This window comes from Alexandromys fortis, unplaced genomic scaffold (genome assembly GCF_014885135.2).
Source record: "Alexandromys fortis isolate MF-2015 unplaced genomic scaffold, M_Fortis_MF-2015_v1.1 scaffold_17, whole genome shotgun sequence".
Lineage (NCBI taxonomy): Eukaryota > Metazoa > Chordata > Mammalia > Rodentia > Cricetidae > Alexandromys > Alexandromys fortis.
This window is the reverse complement of record NW_026067896.1, coordinates 143,665-167,029: the sequence shown is the minus strand read 5'-3', so window position 1 is coordinate 167,029 and position 23,365 is coordinate 143,665. Positions and strand designations below refer to the sequence as shown.

The 23,365-nt window shown below is 41.9% G+C and overlaps 1 protein-coding gene and 1 pseudogene across 1 annotated transcript in view; both read right to left on the bottom strand.

Moving 5' to 3' along the window:
- Positions 1 to 6,717, bottom strand: part of Sdc2 (syndecan 2) — a 94,090-nt gene extending 87,373 nt beyond the window's left edge. The window contains exon 1 of the mRNA XM_050162483.1: positions 6,225 to 6,717. Coding sequence (XP_050018440.1) covers positions 6,225 to 6,284 — 60 coding nt within the window. The 5' untranslated portion in view covers positions 6,285 to 6,717. The remainder of the gene's footprint in view (positions 1 to 6,224) is intronic.
- The window catches only part of LOC126513887 (POU domain, class 5, transcription factor 1-like), a 467,898-nt pseudogene that overhangs the window by 324,849 nt on the left and 119,684 nt on the right, over positions 1 to 23,365 (bottom strand).

Sequence of the window (23,365 nt, the reverse complement as noted above, 5' to 3'; positions counted from 1 at the left end):
CCATGTGACATTTTCCTGTGGCCCACTGTATTAGTGCAGGCTCAGGATCAATACTATTAGTGTTGGGTGTACCTGGACAATAAAGAAAGAAAAAGAAACAACAAAATACTCTGTAGAGATCACACAGTCTCTAGATCTTTGTAACACTTTTTATAAAACATATTCAACTGTAGAGGAAAGAAAATTGAAAGCATGTCTTTAACAGCAGTTTTCTCAGCTAGTAGGCCAGGGCATTCTTCACTCTGGTCCTAAGAAATTTAAATGGAAACTTTCCGTTGACTACAAGGGTCTCTCCTTCCCCAAGTCTTACCAACTCTTTGAGATATTCCAGGAAAGGACAGACATTCACAATTCCATTCCAATTCTGTCCCTTGAGTTCAAAAGCACCCTTGCCCATACTTGTCTAAACTCAATCTGTCATAAAAACAGACTGTTACCAGTGTTATTGAGATTTTCTGTTTTTAAAACAAGGTATCTCAGGCTGGAGAGATGGCTCAGGGGTTAAGAACAGTGGCTTTTCTTCCAGAGGACCCGGGTTCAATTCCCAGCACCCACATACAGTTCACAACTGTCTGTAATTCTAGTTCCAGATGACCTGGCACCCTCAAACATACACTGCAGACAAAACAATGCACATAAAAATAAAAATAAATCTTAAAAAAGTTCTAAATCAACTAAATGATCTCTTCCAAAGCTAAAAACATAGCAAAACAATGTATCTCTGTTTCTTGCCTGGCTTAGAACTCACTATGTAAACCAGGTTGCCCTCACACTCACAAGACATATACCTGTCTCTGCCTCCCATAAGTTGGCATTAAAGGTGATGTGTATATTTAGTAATAGGACCTGAAGCTCAGATGGCTAAGTGGAGAGTTTCCCCATATTTACAACCCTGAAAAAAGGAAAACATTCCCTTTCTGAATCCCAGGTCCCAGCAGCGCACCAACACATGACTGAGGCCTAAAACCTCTGAACGTATGGTTGGTCTCTCTATCAAGCTGAAGAATACAGGACCAAGGGTAAACAAGCACAACTAACATGCTGGACTTTGCATCAGTGTCTTGTTTACCTTCTGGCTTTCCCTGTCATGATAATGAAGTTGAGGCAAAAAGGACACAAAGCTGCCAACTGGCCCTGGCCACATGGAGCTGGTAGATTCAGAGAACCCCAAGCATACTAGCAGCAGAGAGCTGAGCAAAACTGAGCTGGAGAGAAGTGCCCATTAATCCTCGTCTGCCCAGTACTTCAGCATCCTGCATGCTGAAAGTCTCACAATCCATAGTGGTTTATCAGGTCTTGGCTCTATCTGAATTCAGTGCTGTCCAGAGCAGTGTTATAGGCACCACCACTCCCTTCAGATGGTGCCAATCTTGATATGAGATACAAAAGAGGGTAAGCGACCTTAAAGAACACTTCACGTAGTATCTGTATTCTGTAGCCAAGAACACAAGCCAAGAGACAGGAAGAAGTCACTTAGGGCTTTCTGCCATTCATCGGTACACTTACTGCACCCTCAAGACAGTCAACATTCATATTGCAAGATCATTTTGAGGGTCCGAGTCACTCACACAGATGCATTTGTAAGTGGCTTGGAGCGTTGTATTTTGTGTGAGCTCTAACATAACGAAAGAATGGCAAATCACTGCCATAGGAACCCAGGCCTGTTGGCCTCCCAAAGGCAAACCACTTATGTTTTAACCCAGCCACAGCTAAGAGGTCTAGAAGGGCCACAGGGCAAGCCATAATTACGGAGCAACCTGTGATTCCCAGGGGCAGCTGACTCATTATAACCATCAGAGATGCTTTGTAAAAGATACAAATTATTCCACCATTCTCACTCACTGAGGCTCTGCCTGTGTAAGTTTAAGATAAGCCTCTAAGATCTGTAGTTTTACATCTTTCCAGTGACTCTGTCGGTCTGTTGCGGAGGCTGGACTGGAATAATCATGCAAAGCTATTAAAGCCTAGGTTTAATGCACAGAATTCTAAAGGAGGAATGTTTAAAAGTCAGCTGTGTCTAAGGAATGATTACAACAGTGGCCAGGAAGGAGTAACCAGGAAGTGGCACCAGCATGGAGTAGCTTACAAATCTGCCCAAGCCATGTAGACTCCAAACCATGACAAGTACACAAGGGAGTTTCTGGACCACAGGCAACATCATCAAAGTGATCAAGGGCAAACCACAGAGCAGGACAACACCAGTCCAAGAATGGTAGCTACACAGCTACTAAGAAGACACTGAAGATTTGCAGGCTTAATCCCAGTACCTAAGCACCTAGTAGGAAGAGTTGCCTGCTGAGTAAATGGTGACTTCATAGGCGGGGGGGGGGGGGGGGGGGGGGGGGGGGGCCCAGGGGGGGGGGGGGGGGGGGGGAGTGGGTAGGGGGGGGGGGGGGGGGGGGGGGGGGGGGGGGGGGGGGGGGGTGTATAGACGGGAACCACGGTGAATGAATGAATCAAAGATTTCTTCAAAACTCCTGTCGGTGGACTAGAATTAAAATGGTGTGGCAGACTAAAAAGTTAAAACAAGACCACCTTGTTCTCAGTAAAAAAAAAGCTCTTCTTCATGGTGTGGGCTTTCTTCTGAGGTTTATTTTGGTTCCTACTCCATGAAAGAATAAGGTGTCTTTCAGATACTGGAATGTACTGTTGGCACAGGTATGAATGGCAGGCCTTCTTCTTTCTGCCCTGGGAATGACAGAATGATGGGCGAGATCTTCTGGTTGGTTTTCTGGCAGGGGAGGATGGACAGCTTGGTGAGAACCTCAGCTGAGAGGACCTGCTGGGTCACAGCCAGCAGACATGCCAATAGCACAATGGCTTGACTAGACTCGTTGTAAACCTTAATTAATGGCAGAGCTGGCTAAGCTCTACATAGCCAAGTCAGCCTCCGGACAGATAGTTTCCAGAAGACTCCAAGTTACCTTTGGTCAGGTCTAGTGTGTGTGGTTGGGGGCTTCTAGAGGCTTGAAAAACATATCTTGCTTTTGGAAAAACTAGCTGGCATTTCAAAATTCTTTCTCACCTAATGATTATCTGAGGTGCCATTTGAATGATTATGTACACAGTCCACTGGTAGGCTGATTTTCAGGGAATATGACCTTGATCTGAACAGCACATAATGCATACATGAATCAAAATATCATAGGTCATCTCATAAATATACAAAAGTACTATTTATTGATTAACATGTTTAATGAAAATAAAAGGGCATTCCAGTCCCTATAAGCAAGCATTCCAAGACATACTCAAATTCCTTCTTGAACACCCATCCTCCGAGCTTTTCTTCTTAAATGAGAGTCTACTGCTAATATTGAACTGAGAGATAAAGAGCCTTTGTTTTTTGTTTCTGTCAAATTCTCCAGCACAAGTAATTTGTCCTATTAGAACTGACAAAATACATTAAAAAAAAAAGACTGCTAAGAACTATAGTATTTCAATCTTCACTTCCTTTCTGGTGCAAACTTTCTAGAGCCTGACTTTCATAATGCCTTTTGGAATAGCTCATAGCTCCAAATGACTTGAGAGTTTCTTTTAATTTACACACATCTAAGCATGTTTATAAAATTCCACCAGGTCAAAATGTTTCCTTTCCTTAAACATATTTCCAGTTCAAATTATATGTTTATAGAAGTCTGCACTATATTATTTCTAAAGATTAAACAGTCTTGTAAAAAAAATGGACAGAAAACCTAGCATCACGTCACTGCTGCCCCACTCAGCTGGCCTCTCCCTTCACATCCTCCCGGCAGCGAAAGTCCTCAGCTGTCAGTGGAGAGCATAAATGGCTCGCTAGAAACAGGCGTCCCTGCTGTCTCTGTATTCAGGAGGGGACCCCTAGTTCCTTTCCCCAAACAGTTTTGAACCTGAGTGCCTGAGACATTTCTCTACCCTCTGAACTAAGTATAAAACTAAAGAATTCACTAGCTGCCAATATTTTTCCTTCCTTGCCAAAAGAATCTTTGAGGTCAATCATTAGTTGTTAAACCTAGGACACCATTACAGTTTCCAAATTAAAATACAAAGTTCTGAAAATAATGTCTTGTAATAGTTAACCCTTTGAAAGTTAACCCTTTCGAGTATGGGTAGATTTATGCTGCTCTAGGTGAGGCAAACAAGAGACAGTAAAGCAATATAAACGGGCTCTTAGCGGTCTGGGTTTTGAAACAGCTTTTACTGAGAAAGACTGACTCACTTCCCAACAAAGGCACTATGTAGGATTCTCAAGTTGACATTTTAAAAATATTTAATCACCCTTTGAATGACAGTTCAAGAGCTCAAAACATAATCTTTCCAATAAAGCTGTTCACTTGGAAAACATTCAGTTCTGGTTTGAACTGAGAAAATGGTAGAGCCCCAAAATAAAGACGTTGAGGGAAATGTGGCAGGGAGAGGAGACAAGCACATTTCAGGAAACAAACAAACAAAAAACAAAACAAAAAAGCAACAAAACCCATTATCCCTTAAGGAGCTATCAAACCCACACAGAAACTCCAAAGGGCTTTTCTTCCCTGGAATCCCCAAAGGGGAACATTTCCTAGCAAATCTCTGAATGGGGTGCTGTAAAGAAAAGGTCCCCCAACTCTACAGTTTACAGGGAACTGCTCTGAAAATAATTTAATTAAATTGTTCTGTTGCCCTATTTTGCAACAGATGAGCAATTTTTTTCTTAAACAAACACAAAATAGCTCCCTTTTGGTTTATAACAAGCTAAAGTTCAGAATTAATCGGAAGAGATTACTAATTCCAACGGATTAAACATCATTTGCCAGTGAGAAATCCCATAGGTCTCAGAGCTGTACTTTCACATCCCAATAGTTCAAATACAGTTTCCAATCCTAAATTCCCCAGCCTCTCAAACAATGTACAGCGACCTTCTGACCCGCACAGCATCTCGCGCCCACCCCCCACTCCTAATCTCAAATGTCCATCTTCTGCTGGATGCCAAAAGGTTTCCCACTCCCTAATTGCCTAGGGTCAAAAAGGAGAGACTTCCAAGCCCAACTAAAGATACACAGTATTTTCAAAGGGACCTTCCCATTAATTCGAATTGGACAAGTTACAAGAAGCCAAAGCAGTGGCATAGGAACAAGAGGAAAGATCAGCATGCTTAACTGTGAAGGAAGCCCTGGGACTGCAAGCCAATAGAAGGTGCTTTGACTTCCATCTGCCAAAACAGTTGCAGTGGCCCAGGTAGAGGCCACCGCACCAGTCGCGAGCCTGGAAGGCATTTACCATTAGAGGGCGTTCATTGGGCAAGTCGGAGAAACAAACTCCAATCCCAGAAAGGAAATCTCGAGGAGAAATCAAATCCCTACCGCCACCAAGAGACGAAGCTGGCACTGGAAGAAGACGGTCTCTCTCACAAGAGTCCAAGACCCACAGGGTCGTGAGGGTGGCAGGAGACAAGTCTTCATTCCCCAGAAGCCAGAGGTTTTGTGGACCATAGCAATGTCACAAGCGCCTTCACCTTTCCATTTTACGACATTCCAATGCCATCGGATTAAAATTCCCTCTCTCCCCTAAAGCCCGGGGCCTCTCTCCACGAGGAGGGCTCGTGGAAGACACCAGAGGCCAGAGACCTGGTCCGTTTCCGAACGCAAAACGCGGCCGAGAATCTCCAACTAGACCACCGACAGAGTCTCCACGGACTGTGGATGTCTTGCCACAGCAACAGGGGGCATCAAACAAATGAACTTTTACAAACTTTCCTCTCCCCATACTCTCGAGTTTCTTTCTCCCTAAACTTGCTTTCAGTCAAGCACAAAGCCTGGAGTAGAGGGTCTCGAGCAACAGCCCCTCCCCAAAGTTTCCAACTCATCCCTGGGGCTTGCCCAGTGCGAGAGATTACAGGATCCTTTCCTGCCTTGGCGGTGCTCTCACGACCGGCCACTCTTAGCCCTCTGTCCTTCCTGGACCACACCACAAAATCCCCTGACACCGAAAAGTTGAGAGTGACTTTAGGAGCCTTTGAGATGCAATTATTGTGCCCCCATCCCCGAAGACATGGGCTAACACTCTGTAGCAGCTCAATTCTGCAAGAGGTGAAAGGAACGGACCAGGGTTAAGCGGTGGAAAAGCAAGCTCATTTGTCTCGGCAGATCCTAGTCAGCCCCTCATCTATGGATGGGAGATCCCCCAGGTGGCGCTCCCCAATTACCCGCTGGCTCCTCTTCTAGCCTGGGCACCCAAAACAGTGCGGGTCCCCGGCCTGGCTCACTCACCGTCTCAGCCGACACGCAGGCCATCAAGCCCAAGGTGAGCAGGATCCACGCGCACTGCATATTCCCCCGGGGACGTGACTCGCAATGCGATGAAACGAAGCACAGCGGACAGCGCAGGGGTCCTAGAAATATCTGAGCTGAGCCGCCGCAGGAGCTCGTCTCGAGCTCGGGCTCAGATTCCGGGCGTTAGCTGTCTCCTCTGGCGCCTGCTACGGCTTTTGCGCTGCGCCCTGGAACGCGGCGCCTTCTCAACTTGTTGGTTTCTGCTCTCCCAACCCGGAGTTGCTGCTTCGTGAGGCTGCTTCTCTCGGCTGGTTCTGCTCGCCGGTGTGCTTTCACTCCGCGGACTCGGTGTCCGGGTCGTAGTGCAGTCTGATTTGAAGCAAGCTCGATAAAGGAGCTGCCGCTGAAGTTTAGGGTGCAGAGCGGCGGGGACGCGCGATGTGCTCGGCCTGAGCTCCGGGAGAATCTGAAGAACAGCGCTCCGGGGCCGGGCTAGTGGCTTGGCTGCTGCGCCCCTCCTTCTGCGCGCCTCCGCCTCCCGGGTCCTCCCCTCGATTCCGCCCCCCACACCCTCTGCGTCCTCTCCCTGGTCCTGCTCCGCCTCTGCCTCCTCCACCCCCACCTTCCCTCTCTTCCACGCTTGCAGCTCCCGGTTCCTCCTGGCGACTAGGAGAAAGGAGGCGGCAATGGCTCCGGGATAAACCCGGGAGAAATTCTTACAGGATTACACTGCGATTGGCAGCTTCCACAGCCAGTGGGAGACCGCGACTCCGTGCTGTGGCTGCCCCAGGAACGTGCCTCAGCAAACCTTAGTACTCTTTCATTTTCTCGCTCCCCTTTCTCCTTCTCAACGCCCTCTCCTCTCTTCACCATCTCTTTTCCCTTCCTTTTCTTTTTCTTCGCTTTAATTTTCTGAAGAAAAATCGGTAAAAGCTGATGGGCACACTGAGCCTTTTCTGCCTTGTGAGGATTAGGTCACTATAAAGAAACAGCGATGAGAGTAGAGAAAATGAGAAAGTTTATAGATTCCTTTCAAACAATTACAGTGTTCACAGGTCACCAGATCACGAAAATTGCAATCCAGAAAAGATAAGAATGCAACAAGTGCGTGTTAAGATTATCCTCGACCCCTCCCCCAAAAAAAAGCAGAGGAAGGGGGATCCTAAAACACAACGGCTCCAAAGCTCAGCTTCATAAAAGGTTTAAAAGCCATTTCTGCCGCCCACAGTTTGTGCTCACCCCTATGCACCCCTCAGACATCTAAGTTCAGTTACCACATAGTGTTTACATTTGGAAGCAACAAATAGGGATGAAAAATTAGATAGAGATTCTAGAAAATAGCAGATGAAAGGAAAGTTCAGAAAAGGGTAAAGTTCCCGGCTTGAAGAAAAGAATGAGTATGCATTCCCTGCGTGGAGGAGACTGACCTGAAGTATCAGGCTTTGCCTTGCAGTCCAGTGCGGTGCTGTGCTGCAGAACCAGACAGACACAGACCCTTATAATTTCTACTGCTGTTTTCCTCTTTGATTTAGGAACCGAATGAATTATGAATCCATTTTCTTCTACGGTACCCATTCCCAGAGGATGGGGACTTTTCAGATTGGTGGCTATTTTATTATCATTTGGGATACATTAAAAATATACATTTACTGTGTTGTAGGTAAATACTACTCCAAAGCTCAAGCCATACTATATAAAAGCGGTGCCCCTTTAAGACACTCATACATAAAGATACAGCCATAAGGCCATAGCCATTTTGGAATTCAGACTAAACTGTGGTCACATCTTAGGTGACTGTTAGGATGTTTTGGTGATAAATCACTGTTATAAATCTCAAAGGAAAACTTAACAGGACAATCACAAGTTATGACATCAACTCTTGCTCAGAGTACCAACTTCCTGGTGCTTATGAGCAGCCTAAAAGGGGGAATGGAGAAATAGAAGAGTGAGCTTGGCTTCTGAAAGAATCAGCTATGGACTTATTTGTAAGGGGAACACTTTGTGGTTGAAGAACATGGTTAGAAGTGGAAGGTTCTGAGGTTTCACAAAAAAATTAACACTATGTTCAAAAAGCTGTAAGCCAAGGTTATAGGAGAGAGCTGAGCTTTAGAGAAGACTCTTAGCAGAGAAAAGCTTCAAGAAGACTCTGAGACCAGGCCAGCTGACAGGAAGAGGCAACTAGAATGGTCACTCTCAAGCCTGTTGAGCTGTCTGTAGGTGTGCAGGGTGTTCCATGTTCCAAGCTGTGAGCATCATCCATGCAAGGTGGGCTTTGGCAATGCAGCCTCCATTGAGTTTTTTCTGTTCCTGTAAGTAATCCCTTAATCACATTCCTGTAGGGAAGCAACCCCAGTAAAACTCAGTTTGGTTCACCAAACTGTACTTTAGTGGTGTTTGTACATTTGTCTGTCTTGGGCTCCCTATCTAGGGTGAATAGACATGTGTGTTGTGCTTCCCCAGGAAAAGTTCTGTTAGAACAGCTCAAAAGTTAGGAGCACACATCAGTTTTGCAGAGATGTGGTTCCCAATACTCATACTGGACTGTAACTCCAGGAGGATCTGAAGCCTCTGGCCACCACAGGCACCTGCACTTACCTGCACATATCCCACAGAAACAGTCACATAAAAATAAAATAAATCTAATTTAAGCTATATATTATCACCTCTGTCCCCACAAAGGACTCAGTCTACTTTTCATCCCTGAGGCTTGGTTGTATATTGACACCTCTGTTTTCTCCAACAATTAACATCTGGAAGCTATAATAAGACTACAATTTGATGAGAAACTGGAAAAAGACTCTGAATAATACAGACATAAAAGAAATATGAAAGGAACTATAAATATAATTCCTATCTTGAGGAAAATTGGGTTATGAATTCATTTTGTTTATCAAGCATTTACCTAACAAGAAACTGTGATTCAGCTTGGACAGGAAGTGATAAAAATTAATAAGCAGATGTATCTACAGAAGAGATGTATCTGTCAGCTTCCCCGAAGACAAACTCCAAAGCTCTGGGTATTTATTGGACTCTCTGTGTTTATACTTTGAAGAAAATAACACAAGCCTGAGCCTTTATCTCATAAGGGAATTGGTACCAATGTAAGAGTCACTATAAAGTGCACAAAAATAAAGTTATCCATGATCTTGTGTTCAAAAGCATCATCAGGTAAGATGAGAGGGACAAGAACTGATTCCACATGAGTTGGCTATCCACATCGCCTATGCAGAAGGGTTTAGCCAAGGACCATTAGTGTTCATCAGCCATGCCTCTAACTCTGGAAATTATGAAGGCATATGCCTGCATTTTGCTAAGTGAATTTTTTATAAAAATTGAAAGAGACTAAAATTCAGTTGGATTTTGTGAAGTGTATATCTGATACAGAAAAGATAGCTGTGGGCAGACCAGAGATCATTATCATGTGATCTGAGGACTTCCAGCTTACAGACTAAACTTTGAAGGATATAGTAAGAAAATCTTAACTGATGTCTTCCTACCTGTACTAGTACTGGCATCTCAGAAGAAACTATATAAAATGAGGGCCAGTGATATGGTTCGCAGGTTTAGGATGTTGCTGTCAATGTGATGACATCAGTTCTATCCCTGGAGCCCACATTTTTTCTCTGCTCCCCTCCCTGCCTCTCCCCTTCAACCACTTCCCAAAGTCCCATGCTCCCAATTTACTCAGGAGATCTTGTCTTTTTCTACTTCCCATGTAGATTAGATCTATGTATGCCTCTCTTAGGGTCCTCATTATTGTCTAGGTTCTCTGAGATTGTGATTTCTGGGCTGTTTTTCTTTGCTTTATGGTTAAAAACCACTTATGAGTTAGTGCATGTGATACTTGTCTTTCTGTGTTTGGGTTACCTCACTCAAAATGATGTTTTCTTGCTCCATCCATTTTCCTCAAAATTTCAAGGTATCGTTATTTTTTTCTGCTGTGTAGTACTCCATTGTGTAAATGTACCACATTTTCCTTATCCATTTTTCGGTCGAGGGGCATTTAGTTTGTTTCTGGGTTCTGGCTATGACAAACAATGCTGCTATGAACATAGCTGAGTGCTAGCATTTCTAATGTCAATTATGAGCTTCGACAAACAGGTGCTACATCCCAAGGTAAGCTGTCAAGTATGTGAAGTTGCAAAAGCAAAAAGATGTGACTTCACAGTTTTTGGTTGTTCTCCACTTGCTGCTCCGTGAAATGTTACCGTGGATCTAGGCTAGAAATCAATTTTGAGGTATCATCCTGAAAAGTGATATAACAGAAAGGCGACAGTACTTGAAAACAAAGCAAACCGAGTCAGCCAACTATTAATCACCAATTGCTAATAATAGCAAGTGAACTGAGGTTATGACGAGAATCTGCAGGCAATCCAAATGAAATCTATTTTTAGAACCAAACGTTCCACTGCTTGGTGCCTTCCACAAGTCTTTGCCAAGGAAGTTGTCTGGTTTCAGTTTTACAAAATCAGCATGGTGCTGATATAGAACAAAACTCATGTTTCCATTACTATGAAACAGACAAAAAAGAAAAACTGTAAAATACATAAATTATCCCTAGATGAGATAGGAAATAAAACACTTGAGTCTGTTTCCCTGGCAGTGTAGTCAGCAAACATGCTTGACCATCTTGCTAGGGTGCGCTCTTAGGTAGGCATGTGAATTTTCCCTTTTGGTTTTCAGATTTATTTATTTACGTACGATGAGGATGCCAGAGCCCCTGAAACTGGGGTTACAGAGATTTGTGAACTGCCATGTCAGTGTTGTGAATTGAACCTAGGTCCTTTGGAAGAGTAGCAGTTCTCCTAACCGCTGAGTCATCTCTCCAGTCCTGTGAGTTTTCTTTCTTACTTTTTTCTTTTTTCCTGTCTTTTTTGTTGTTGTTGTTGTTGAGGGATATCGATCTTTTTCATTTAATTAATTTATTTTATATCCCAACCACCTCACCTCAGTCCACTCCTTCTCCACATTTGCTCAGAAATGGGCAGGCCTTCCATGGGCATCAGCAAAGCATGTTATAAGACCAAGTACCTTCCCCTGTATTGAGGCTGGGCAAGGCAATCCAGCGTGAGGAATGGGTGCCCAAGAACCAGCCAGAGCACCAGAAACAGCCTCTGTCTCCATTGCCAGGAGTCCCACAAAGAGACCAAACTACACTATTGTCATTTATATGCAGAGGGCCCAGGTTGGCCCCATGCAGGCTCACTGGTTGCTGGTTCAGACTGTGTGAGTTCCCATGAGCCAGGCTCCTATTTTCTGTGGGTTTTCCTCCAATTTCCCTGACACCCCTGGCTCCTATAATCCCCACTTCTTCTCCTCAGCAGGACTCCCAGAGTCTGCCCAGTGTTTGGTCTTGGATCTCTGAATCTGCCTCCATTGGTCATTAGATGAAGGTTCTCTGATGACAACCAGGGGAATAGCCAATTCAGGTTATGTATCCACTGCTACCAGGAGTCTTAGCTGGAGTCATCCTTCTAGACTCATGGGAATTTCTTGCATAATGCTTCTACCCAAACCCGTAAAGCTCCCTTTTCCAACCATCTCCCTCAGCACTGTCCCCCTCTGCCCACCCTCAACCTGATTCCTCAAGTTTCCATACCCACTAGCCACCAGTCCATCCAGGTTTTTTTTCTACAGATCCTTTGGCATAGACCAAAGAATACATTTTAAAGATTTAGGCTTGAGTTACAGTTCTGAACTTTAGTGGTCTCAAGGTAGATATTCAAGAGGTAAGTCATAAAAGCATATAACAGTGTAGGTGTTTATGAATAAAAGAATACCCAGCTAAGGGTAGGAACAGGTAGAAGAACATATATTATTTTACTTCTTTCTGCTTAGAAAACTTGTAAACTAGTAATGTTGTTAGCAGTAATTTACACTAAAGTTTAGTTGACTCTAGGAATAAACTCACACAACTGTTGAAATTTGAGCCTGTGGTGAAAGCATTCATGGGTAGTGAAGGCAAAAGGAAATGGAACCCAGTATCATCCTTGCATAAGCAAGTTCGAGGTCAGTTTGGGCTGCCAGAGACCCTTTCTCAGCACAAACAAGCAAATGCCCAAAAATGTTGAAACTGACTAAAACTCTAAAACTTGAGCGAGCAGTAGACAATAGACTAGACCTTATATTTTTGTTTTATGTTTACAAATATGTACTGCAGTTTTTTTTTTCCCATGGAATTGGAAGCTACCTTAGGTCTTTGAGGTTCAGATCAAAGAGTTCTTGCCTTCTTCTTTTACGGTGCGGTGATTTTTGGACAAATTGTTCTGTTCTGTCTGCTTTTTTTTGATATTTTAAATAGGAATTACCATGGTTTACAAGACCTTGTTAGAAACAAAAACAGTTTAGTATGATTAAGTATTGTGTGATGTATTTGCTAGCATGAGTCCTCATTTCTCTTTGCAGTAATTATAAGGCATCTGGGCTCTAATCTGGCACCAAAATTTGTTTACATTTAAAAATGATGCAGTAACTAATTATAAGAAAACACCTCAGCAAAGTCCCACATATATTACTGTGTATAATTTTTTAAATTTTATTTTATTCTGAATTATTTATATATCTGCTTATTTGTGTTTAGGTATGTGCAGGTGCCCTCTGAAGCCAGAAGAGAGAGTTGGACACATTGGATTTGGAGATATAAGTAATTGTGAGCCACTAGACATGAGTTCTGAAAAGCAACCTTGGGTCCTCTGCAAGAGCAGTACACACTCTTAACAATCGAAACATCTTTCCAGCCACATTAGTGTATATTTTAAAGAAAGCAGTGAACTGGGAGAGCAATATTATCTTTTCCATCCCTTCCAAGTTGCAAGTTTATACTACGAAAACAACAATAATAAAAAGGATGAAAATCAAAAAAATACATTGAAAATTCTCAACAGGAAAGTGTCAAAACATTTTGCTAGTATATATGAAGCAGGAAAAACTATAGAGGACAAGACAGCACAGTTTTCTCCATTCTCTTCTGCACATCACCTTTAACTTACTAATGAATGTACTTAGCAGTCTAGAAAATGGAACCTGGGGTCTTACACATGTTAGGAGACCACACCACTGCTAAGCTCCCTCCCAGTCCCTTTGTCCCTGCCGCTTAGGTGCTTGAGCATCTCTGGTCCAGTCAGTCAGGGCTGTTGAGGCTGTCACCTCTGGTGTCCTGCAATCCTAGGAAGCCTTCCCCTCCCTTCTTCCCACCATGCCTCCCTCCTTTCCTCCCTCCTGTCAACTCAGATGCACTTCCCATGACTTTGTTTGTTTGTGTTTGGTTCCTGGCAACTGTTCAAAACAGTCTGGATGGCAGTGGGTGAGAGGAAAGGAGATACAGATGTAAATGGGGGATGAAGCCACCGATGACCATTTTCTTGTCTTGTCCAGTGGTAAGTGATCAGTCATTGTTGGACACTCCTTCCATTGAATCAGTTTGTGTCCTGGGGAGGATACTGTTGGTCAGACTGATTATCTGGACCACAGTGAACATATGCACAGTTTCTTTTCAGGGACTCTGTCCAATTTTTTTCCCAGTGGAGGTAGAAAGTAATGTTCTTATAGCTCTGTTGTGAGGATAGGGAGGATTTGCATTTGCAGAACAATGAGAAAAAGAAGAATTTCAATGAGGCGAGCCTTGTCTTAGGTGGTGAGGAAATCAGGAGGAAATACAAAGGTGCAAACTACAGAAACTGTATTAAAGTAAAATCATAAAGTATTGAGATAGTGTGGCAGTAAACACTTAATATTTAGCACTGTATGATCTGCTGGAAGACAAAACAAAAAGATAGTGGAAGAAATTGCTGAGATACCTCACATTTTAATGGTTTGGTTCATCTTTTTGTGTTTGTTCTCTTCAGGAAAAACTACAAGTACAACTTTACTATAGTCAATTTCTTTATGCATCAAAAGATTGAGTTTTTAAGTTTTACTTTTTAAGACCTATAACTAAAGAAAGCCTTAAGGGAAAGAAGTGTTACTGGGTTTTTATTTTGTCTTCCCTTTCTCCCTCTCTCCCTCCCCTCTCCCTGCCTCCCTCTCTCCCTCCCTCCTTCCCTTTCTTCCTTCCTTCCAAGTGGGCTTGGTAACAACTAAGGTTGGATTGAAAATCACATTCTGTGAACAGAAGCAATGGCATCTGAAGGTGGCCAGGGAAACATGGTCTAAGCATGTTGTTTTCAATTAAGTGCATCCAGGTCCTGTGTTGACCCAAACCAGGTCTTTCTGTACATCTCGCCACAACCTCTCTCCTGCAGTCCCACGTTTCTTTATTGGTTCTTGGCCTCGGATATTGTGACCCTTAAGCAACCTCACCAAGTGTCTTGAAGTCTCAGATAACATTTTACTTTGTGTTGCCTGGAAACAGGAACCAGGGAAGAATTTCATACACTCATGGATTACATTGGGGGGGGGGCAGTGGAAGAAGGACATACAAGGGCATAGCTGTAGCAGTGTGACAGCATGCAGAACCAACATAGCCTTCCACAAGGCGAGCTGAGGGGATCTAACAGTGAAGGCTTCCCCTGACCAAAATTGACAAGGCTGAACCTTCAGTTACAGCCTCATCGCAAGCTGAAGAGACAAGCACATTAACGATAGGCAAATGGGGGCAAGGTATCTAGGCACCAGGGAGCCCCCAACTCTCTGTCAGATTGAGAGGAGAGTCACCCTCAGGTTTCTGGGATAGAAAGAACGTTCTGAGCAGAATGAACTGACCTTCCACCTGGGATGGGGTGACTTGGCAGAACCCTCCCATGGATATGTGTTAAACAAAGTTCACCAGCATGAACAGCTCTCAGCATAGGATGAGAATATAAAATTAAGAATAAATAACAACAAATGCTTCCACAGTGTAATGCTTCCTACATGCCGGGCACTATTATGAGCTCTTCCTTTAAAGAGATGTTTAATCTTCCCAATAACCCGGTGAGGTGGTTATTGTTCTCATTCTCAGTTATAACACAAAGAAATATTACTGACATCACTACAGTTGCACACCAAGTACCTTACTGAGCCAAGTGTTGAATCCAGGTGGCCTGCTTTGAATATCCATACTCAGTGCCCTCCCTAGATCAGAATTTAGTGACCACTCCTAGAAAATCATTGAGAAGATACATAGTTTCTTGTGTCTGTTATGACAAGTACCACAAACTTCGTTGGTTACCACACAATTTTATTATTTTAGAGTCTGACAGTCAATCTTTAGTGGATTCCACTCCATTTTAAGGCACATGCATTTAGTCATTTGTTCATTCATTCATTCAACAATATTTTTACTATATCACACAGATAGTTATATGAGAGAAAAGTCATGTACTTTCAAAGACATTTGGAAATCACTTTGCTAATGAGACTTAGCCTACTCCAATGGATATAACTAAAATTTTTTAAATGCACTCTATGTGTGGGTATAGCATATGCATCTGCACGTGTTTGTGTGTGTGTACATGCATGTGCGTGAATATATTCATGTGTGTAGAGGTCAGAGTGTAATGTTATATGCCTTTCTCCATATATCTGCTCCTTTAAAACATTTTTATCACTTAATTACAAGAGGATAAAAAACCTCAACATAAATCCAGTTACACTGAAGCTGATAGAAGAGAAGTAGGAAGTAGCCTTGATTGCATTAGCACAGGAGACCACTTCCTAAATATAACACCTGTAGCACAGACACCCAACAACCAATAAATGGGACCTTCTGAAACTGAAAACCTCTATAATGAAAACACACTGTAAATAAGACAAAATGGCAACCTACAGAATGTGAAAATATGTTCACCAACCCCACACATGACAGAGGACTGATATCCAAAATATATAAAGACCTCAAGAAACTAGATATCAAAATACCAAATAATCCAATTTAAAAATGGGGTATAGATCAAAATAGAATACTCAACAGAAGACTCTCAAATGGCCAAAAGACATTTAGGAAATTGCACAACAACCTTAGTCATCAAGGAAACATAAATCAAAATGACTCTGAGATACCATCTTTTACCTGTCAGAATGGCTAAGATCAAAAACGTTGATTACAGTTTATTTTGGAGAGGATGAATAATAAGGGGAAACTCCTCCACTGCAGGTGGGAGTAGTGTACAGCTACTTTGAAAATCAGTGTGGTGATTTCTCAGAAGGTTAGGAATCAATCTACCTCACAACCAGCAATACCAGTCTTGGGCATATACTAAAAGGATGTTCAGTCATACCACAAAGACACTTGTTCAACTGTGTTCAAAGCAGCATTATTCTTAATAGCCAGAACCTAGAAACAACCTAGATGCCCCTCAACCAAGAATGGAAAAGAAAATGTGGTCCCCCTCACTCATATAGCCAGGGCCAGCTCTGTTGTTTTGCCTAGGCAAGGTGCAGGGCCCTTTCTCCTGATTGCGTTAGAGGACACACAAGGGTGTGTGGCTCAGCTCTTCTGCTCTCACGCTCTCAGGGCTGGCTTACCTGCGACCCTGACATCCAGGTCAGCTCCAGATACAGGTAGCATTTTATCTGTTCTTTTGTGGGAGACTTTTGGTTTGTTTACCTTTATTTCTTTAAGAATTTAGGAACCTTCTCTTCACCACCAGAGCCCAAGACAACATTCCACTTTAGCCTTTTTTTTTTTTTCTCCTTCTTTTCCACCCTTCCCATTACTTGTATTTGATTTCTGAAATGACACTCGCGGGTGTTTAGAGGATACGCAATTCAGTGTGCAGCCAGATGCAGAGTAAGATTTGAAACTACTTGAAAATTCACTAGTGCATCTCTCCATGCTTTGTGATACTTTAAAACTCAATCTGTAAAAAAAAAAGTAATATCAATTGCAAACATAAATAATGAAAGCCATTGCTTCAAGATATAAAGCTTGAAGCTGACATCAAAACATTGGATTATATTCTTTAGTCAAAAATTCTTGTTTCCTTCATGCCAAGAAACAGAATGGAATTTTATAGCTTTGTTATGATTACTGAAAGGTTTCTGTCCCCTGATATTGGGTTTCTTCACCACTGCAATAAATCAAATCAGGCTGAATTAAAAGTTAGGCTTAATATGCAAAGCACCCACAAAGCGAGTTAGACTGGAGCAGAGATTTCCAACAATTACACTTAGTATTTTGGCCTTTATCTCAAAAAGAAGCCCCATAATTTATAGCTCCTATCTTTTAAAAAAGATATTTCACAACTTCATATTAAAACAGAAAATTGATGATTCAATAGTGAATTTAGGTCAGAAATTTAAACTTGTTTTCATTAACTCAATCTGTAAGTTTTTCCCCTTAAATGAATAACCCTTTTATTAATCATAATTCCAAACTGGTGTGGGATTGTTTTGTGAGTTACACCTTCACTCAAAAATTAAAGCTCAGAGTTTGTTTTTTAATTAATGACTCATCACTTTTATGAGTAAAGATGTAAGTTGGATTATTGTTTGTGTAGATGGAACAGAAATTAGGAGAATGGTAATTTAACTCCATCCATTGTCACTCTGTCCCCTCCTGTAAAAAGCTTTAAATGTATGTTAACAAGAGGCTATTAAACCTATAGTGGTTACTAGCCAATGAATGGCAAGGTATCAATGAGGACTTAATGGGATACAGCTTACATAGGACACATCACAGCGTATCTACTAAGTATTCCAAATATTATCCATTGACTAGCTAATCTTCTCACTAAGATATGAAATGCCTGTCCAGGGCATAATTCTTCCACTCCTCTAAGCAGGACCAGCCCTGTTTAAAAAAGAGAGAGAGAGAGAGAGAGAGAGAGAGAGAGAGAGAGAGAGAGAGAGAGAGAAGCAGGCATTTATCACTCCCTCACTCACTCTTCAGAGTTGTCTCTCTTTAGACTTCTGGAGTTCTAGGTTGTAGTGCCCACATCTCTTCATGTCCCACCCAATTGGTTCAGGCTGTGTCCTCATATTAACCTACCATCTCTGGGCAGAAAGTCCACCTCACCTCCATAAGCTTCTTCCCAAATTGCTGGCTAATCTGAAAAGGCCAGACTATCCTGGCTCCAGCCATTCTCATTCTTCGAAGAGCTACCTACACCAAGCTAATGTTCTGGAAACACCCTCCTCTTACGGAAGCATTGCCAGATTTCTGCCCCATCTTCTGGTTCAGAGTTCAGGGAAGATGCGGTGTTATATCTGGGTTCTGCAATCTTGTGACCTGGCCCAGAAACCAATCCCCTACTCATTTTCAAATCTGTGATCTCAGAAAAATTATTCATTTCTCCCAATTTAAATTGAGAACAGTATATCCTGTGCTTTTTAAAAGGTCATTGGAATTATTAAGATAATTGCTATAAAGCACATGGCATGGTGTATGTAGCACATTGGCTATAATCACAAAGGTGTGGAGCCATAGTTGTCTAGACAAACGAGCAGCTGTCAAAACAATGGGTTTGTGTCAGAGTCTCAGGCACTGCACTGGCCTCCTCTCCTTACAGCTCGAGGTTGCTTGAACAAGGCATCCATTTTTTCTTTGCTTTTTTCTAATGCAAAGTAATATTTATTTAACATGATACACTCACAAGAAGAACTTTTTATTTGAGGACATTCAGTCTTAAACTTAATGTCCTTGCCCACAGCTAAGGTGGCTTTGTTCTTTTCCAGTCTTCTTGGAAAGACTATGGTCTGTGCCAGTAATCCACTTTGTGGATTAGGCAATATGGCTGCCAGAATAACACAGCAATTAATGCCTCCTGGAGCCCAACATGTTCACTGGTTCTCTCTCTCTCTCTCTCTCTCTGTGTGTGTGTGTGTGTGTGTGTGTGTGTGTGTGTGTGTTTATTTAGTAAAAAAAATTATAGGGAAGCTGAGGAGATGACTTAGTGGGTAAAATGCTTTTGTGCAAACATGAAGATTTAAATTCAGATCCCCATGTAAAAGTCAAGTGTAGTGGTGAATGTCTGTAACTCTAGCATTGGATGAAAATGGTAGATCCCAGGGTCTCACTAGTCAACCAGTCCACTGAAATGGTAAGCTCCAGGTTCAGTGAGAGGACCCTGCCTCAAAAGCCAAATTAAACCAAAACAACAACAACTGTATATGAGATAGGGAATGACAGAAGGAAACACCCTACCCCATCTTTGGTCCTCACAGATGCAGACATGAATGAAAACACCCCATGTACATATTCAACCATCACATGTACATCACACACACACTCCTTCTAAGAGTTAGTATTAGAAATAAGTATAATTATATGTAAAGATACAGCGTGGTTTCTGGTGGATAAGTGCGAATAAATATTAACTGATGATATCATCATTGCTATCTTCATCTTCACTCTTGTCTACTTCATCTGAAGGCTGGAAAATCCATCCTGAGTGTTTGGTATGTAGTTTCCATTATATGCCTGTGGTAGATGATGCTTCCAGAGTTTTAGAGTAAATGTGTATTGGGTCTGGGGATATATATGGCACAGGAAGAGATATTCTGAAATGATGAGGCCCTATGACTGCCCTGTGAGCCTCAGATCTGGTACAGGCTCTAATTCATTCTTTGATCCAGCAAGTTAACAACCATATGCTAACCTCATTAGAGTGAATAACCGGGTCTCACATAAACATGTATATGCCTAGCATGTTCTATGTCCACAAACACTTAAGCTTTCTTGTCAGCCACTTCCCTTTGTGAGGCTTTGTGTATCTTCTATGTTTACACATGGCCATACTGTATGTAGGCTCTCATAAAACTTAGGCTTTCAACATAGATGTGCCCCTGAGCTTCCGGTCACACTCTGTCATTTATAAGTTAAAGGTGATGACACTGGTCCTGCCTGTCTCTTGGACCCATTTCAGGATTAAAGAAGGAAACACATTCCAAAGGAAAAGAGAATTCTGTACTTTCAAGTTTATGTTATAGCTGATGAAAGAATGTCTTTAAAATTGACGAATTTCTTATTTCCTTTTTTTTGTTTGTTTACTTTGATGTTTTGAGAAAGGGTTTCTCTGTGTAGCGTGAAGTGTCCCAGAACTCCCTCTGTAAACCAGCATGTTCTCAAACTCACAGAGATTTGCTGTGAGGAGGCAGCTCATTCATTTTCCAGCTGCCCAGACTTCCAAAATAATCACACAGAAACTGTATTAACTAAATTACTGCTTGGCCTATTAGCTCTAGCTTCTTATTAGCTAGTTCTTATGTCTTTGATTAACCCATTTCTATTAATCTGTGTATTGTCACGTGGCTGTAGCTTACTGGCAAGGTTCTATCTGGTACCTCTCTCCAGCAGGGCTACAAGGCTTCTCCTGACTCCACTTTCTTTTTCCCAGCATTTAGTTTAGTTTTCCCTGCCTAGCTCTGTCCTGCTATAGGCCCAAAGGAGTTTCTTTATTAACAAATGGTAATCACAACATACTGAGGGAAATCTCACAAAAGAGATCCCCTTGCCTTTGCCTCCTGAGTGCTGGGATTAAAAGCATGTGCCCTCACTTCATGGTAACAAATCCCTTAAAGAACAGAAAGATTTGTGAGGGTCAGTGAAGAAAACGGCCTAGATTTGACAGGTGTTTGTTAATATACATATTTAGAACTCAGAGAAAACACCTCAAACAAACTGAGATGTTCCTTGAAGATTCACAAAGCATGCTAGCATGCATGAAATTCTTGCAAGTTAGTTAGCTATGGGCATTCCAAAGAAATCTCATCTGTACAGTAACGTAGCATTTTATTACAAAATGCCACGTGGCAACATTGATTAAAGATGTCCTGAATTTGGTGCTTTAATAAAGCAGACAACAGCTGGCCTCTGCTAATCAGACAGGAGGATAGAGTGGGTAGGGACTTTGATGTTGCAAAAGAGGGAGGAGAAAGGAAGAAGCAAAGAAAGCAATAATATTAAGGCAAGAAAGAGCAGTTAACAAGGAGCCAGGCAATGATGGAGAGTCCAAGCTCAACTTCTTGTTTAGAGCAGGGAAATGGTTCTATATGTCATAACAGAAGCATTGTATTGAGCTACGGCCACACTTGGGTCTTAGCATGCTAGAAAACAATGATGACATGTGCTACCAATCTTGATCATCTCAAAGGAGTTGCCATATGTGATAATTTTAAAATAAAGTTTATAAAAATGAGTCACTGCTATAGTGATTTCATTCTGTATTATGTAAATCATAGTCATTAACGATTTTTATCTGGTTACTGCATGCATTTTCAAAGTTCGCTTTACCCACATACCCTGCTAGGTACCACTCACCAAACTCACACCAAGCCTCCTTTACAATAGGCAACTGAAGTTTCGTTCACTTCCATAGTAAATCTAGTAAGATTTTGCTCAGAAAATTGATTCAGCAAAAGGCAGATATAAAGTGCTCTAAAGATTGCAGTAAATTTACTTGGAGTTAGTAATGATGATGCTGATGGTGATGGCACTGATTATAATAACAGTGTTCTGAAACTGAAGCATTTTCTCAATAGCTCATCTGTGTAGGATGAGCCTAACAGATATTAACACTAATCCCCTTGTTAGCATGAAAGTCAGAAAAGCATGGCTCGGAACATCATAAGGACTTCCCAGGGACACCCAGAGTGAGGCACTCATGCAACTTTGTAGGATGAGGGATGATTTTTGCCTCCTGGGAGCATTCTCACCGATTGTTCATGTTAAGAATGCAGTTGTCGAGAAAGAAAATGAGGCTTGATTCAGCTCGTTTTCCCTCGTAGTAGTTTTCTAATCAAGTCAAGATTCTTCACCAGTGGCTAGATCTGCTTTGGCAAGCAGAAAGATCCTATCCACAAGGTACCTACCAGAGATGGCAGACCCTTGCTCTGAGTAGCAGAAACAAAGCTGGTGCTGGTTCCTGGGACACCAATTCTATGTGGCAAACACAGCCAACTCCCTCACTCCCCTTCTTTGTGTTGTAGTTGTTTTCTCCCAAAACCTGCTCTCCTCACCTGCTAACCTAGCACTGTTTCAATTTTGAGGTTCCTACATAGGGCTCATGATTCTTTGGTAGAGTGAAGAATTCCACAGACAGCATTTATTCATATATTCATTTGTAGTCCATCACCAGCTTTAAAGCATTGTTTATTATTTCATTTTGTTATTTGACAATTTCAAACATGTATTTTCATTACTATCTTATATTCTTTCCTCTTTTGTTTATTTCCACCATTATTAAGCTCCTTTATCCTACCAGTCCAACTCTACCGGATACATGACTTAGTTGTATATGCATTGGTGACCCAACCAGGCTCCTATAAATATTTCCAATCTAAAGGTCCCACAGATTGCCCTGGTTCAACCTATTGGGTCAAGGAATTCACCAAGATTAGCAGTATGAGCTCAGGGTGTGCAGAGGATATCGTGGTGGTACCACTATTCAACATCATTGTTTAATCATATGAATAGAAAATAAACAATATAATCATCTTTAATTTCCCAAATTGATAAGGCTAAAGAAATGACCTTGCCAGTGGTCTTACTCTGCAGATTTACTGGACCAAGGACCCCAGGTCAGCCCTGGTCCTCTCCCTGTATATACAACTTCGTGCTTCACTTACTATTATTTCCTAATATTTTATGACATTTACTGCTTTTCTATTACAAAATCCAAATGTGTTCCAGGTTAAAAAAATATATATTAAGCACCAAAAATGACAACAAGGATAGCTATCCCCTGTAGTCTCAACATCTAGACAACTGGAGCCTGTGTTTGGCGTTTCTCACAGGCTCCCTTTTAAAATTTTTTCACATGTATTTGGGGATGTCAAGGGTGCCCATACCATATTACACATGTAGAGGTCAGAGAACAACTTTCAAGAGTCAGTTCTCTTTCCACGATGAAGATCCTGGGGATTGAACTCAGGTAATTTTACTCAGTGAGTCATCTCAACAGTACTCACAGGGGTTTTGTGAGCAGCACTTGTACATATTATGAAATAGACAGAATAATATTGCATAAAATGTTATTTTATTTTCACTTAGAACCTCCAAATTGTAACTATTTGTTCATTTAAACATGGCAATATTCAGTCTGACATTTCTTGTCTCAAACAATAGATTTAATATCCCCTCATAAAAAAGCCATGAGATAGTGTATCTGCCCCATTTCTAGGTTAAAGTTATTACTTCATTAAAACTGCTCTTGGACATAATCCTAAGGAAGAGAGAGAGAGAGAGAGAGAGAGAGAGAGAGAGAGAGAGAGAGAGAGAG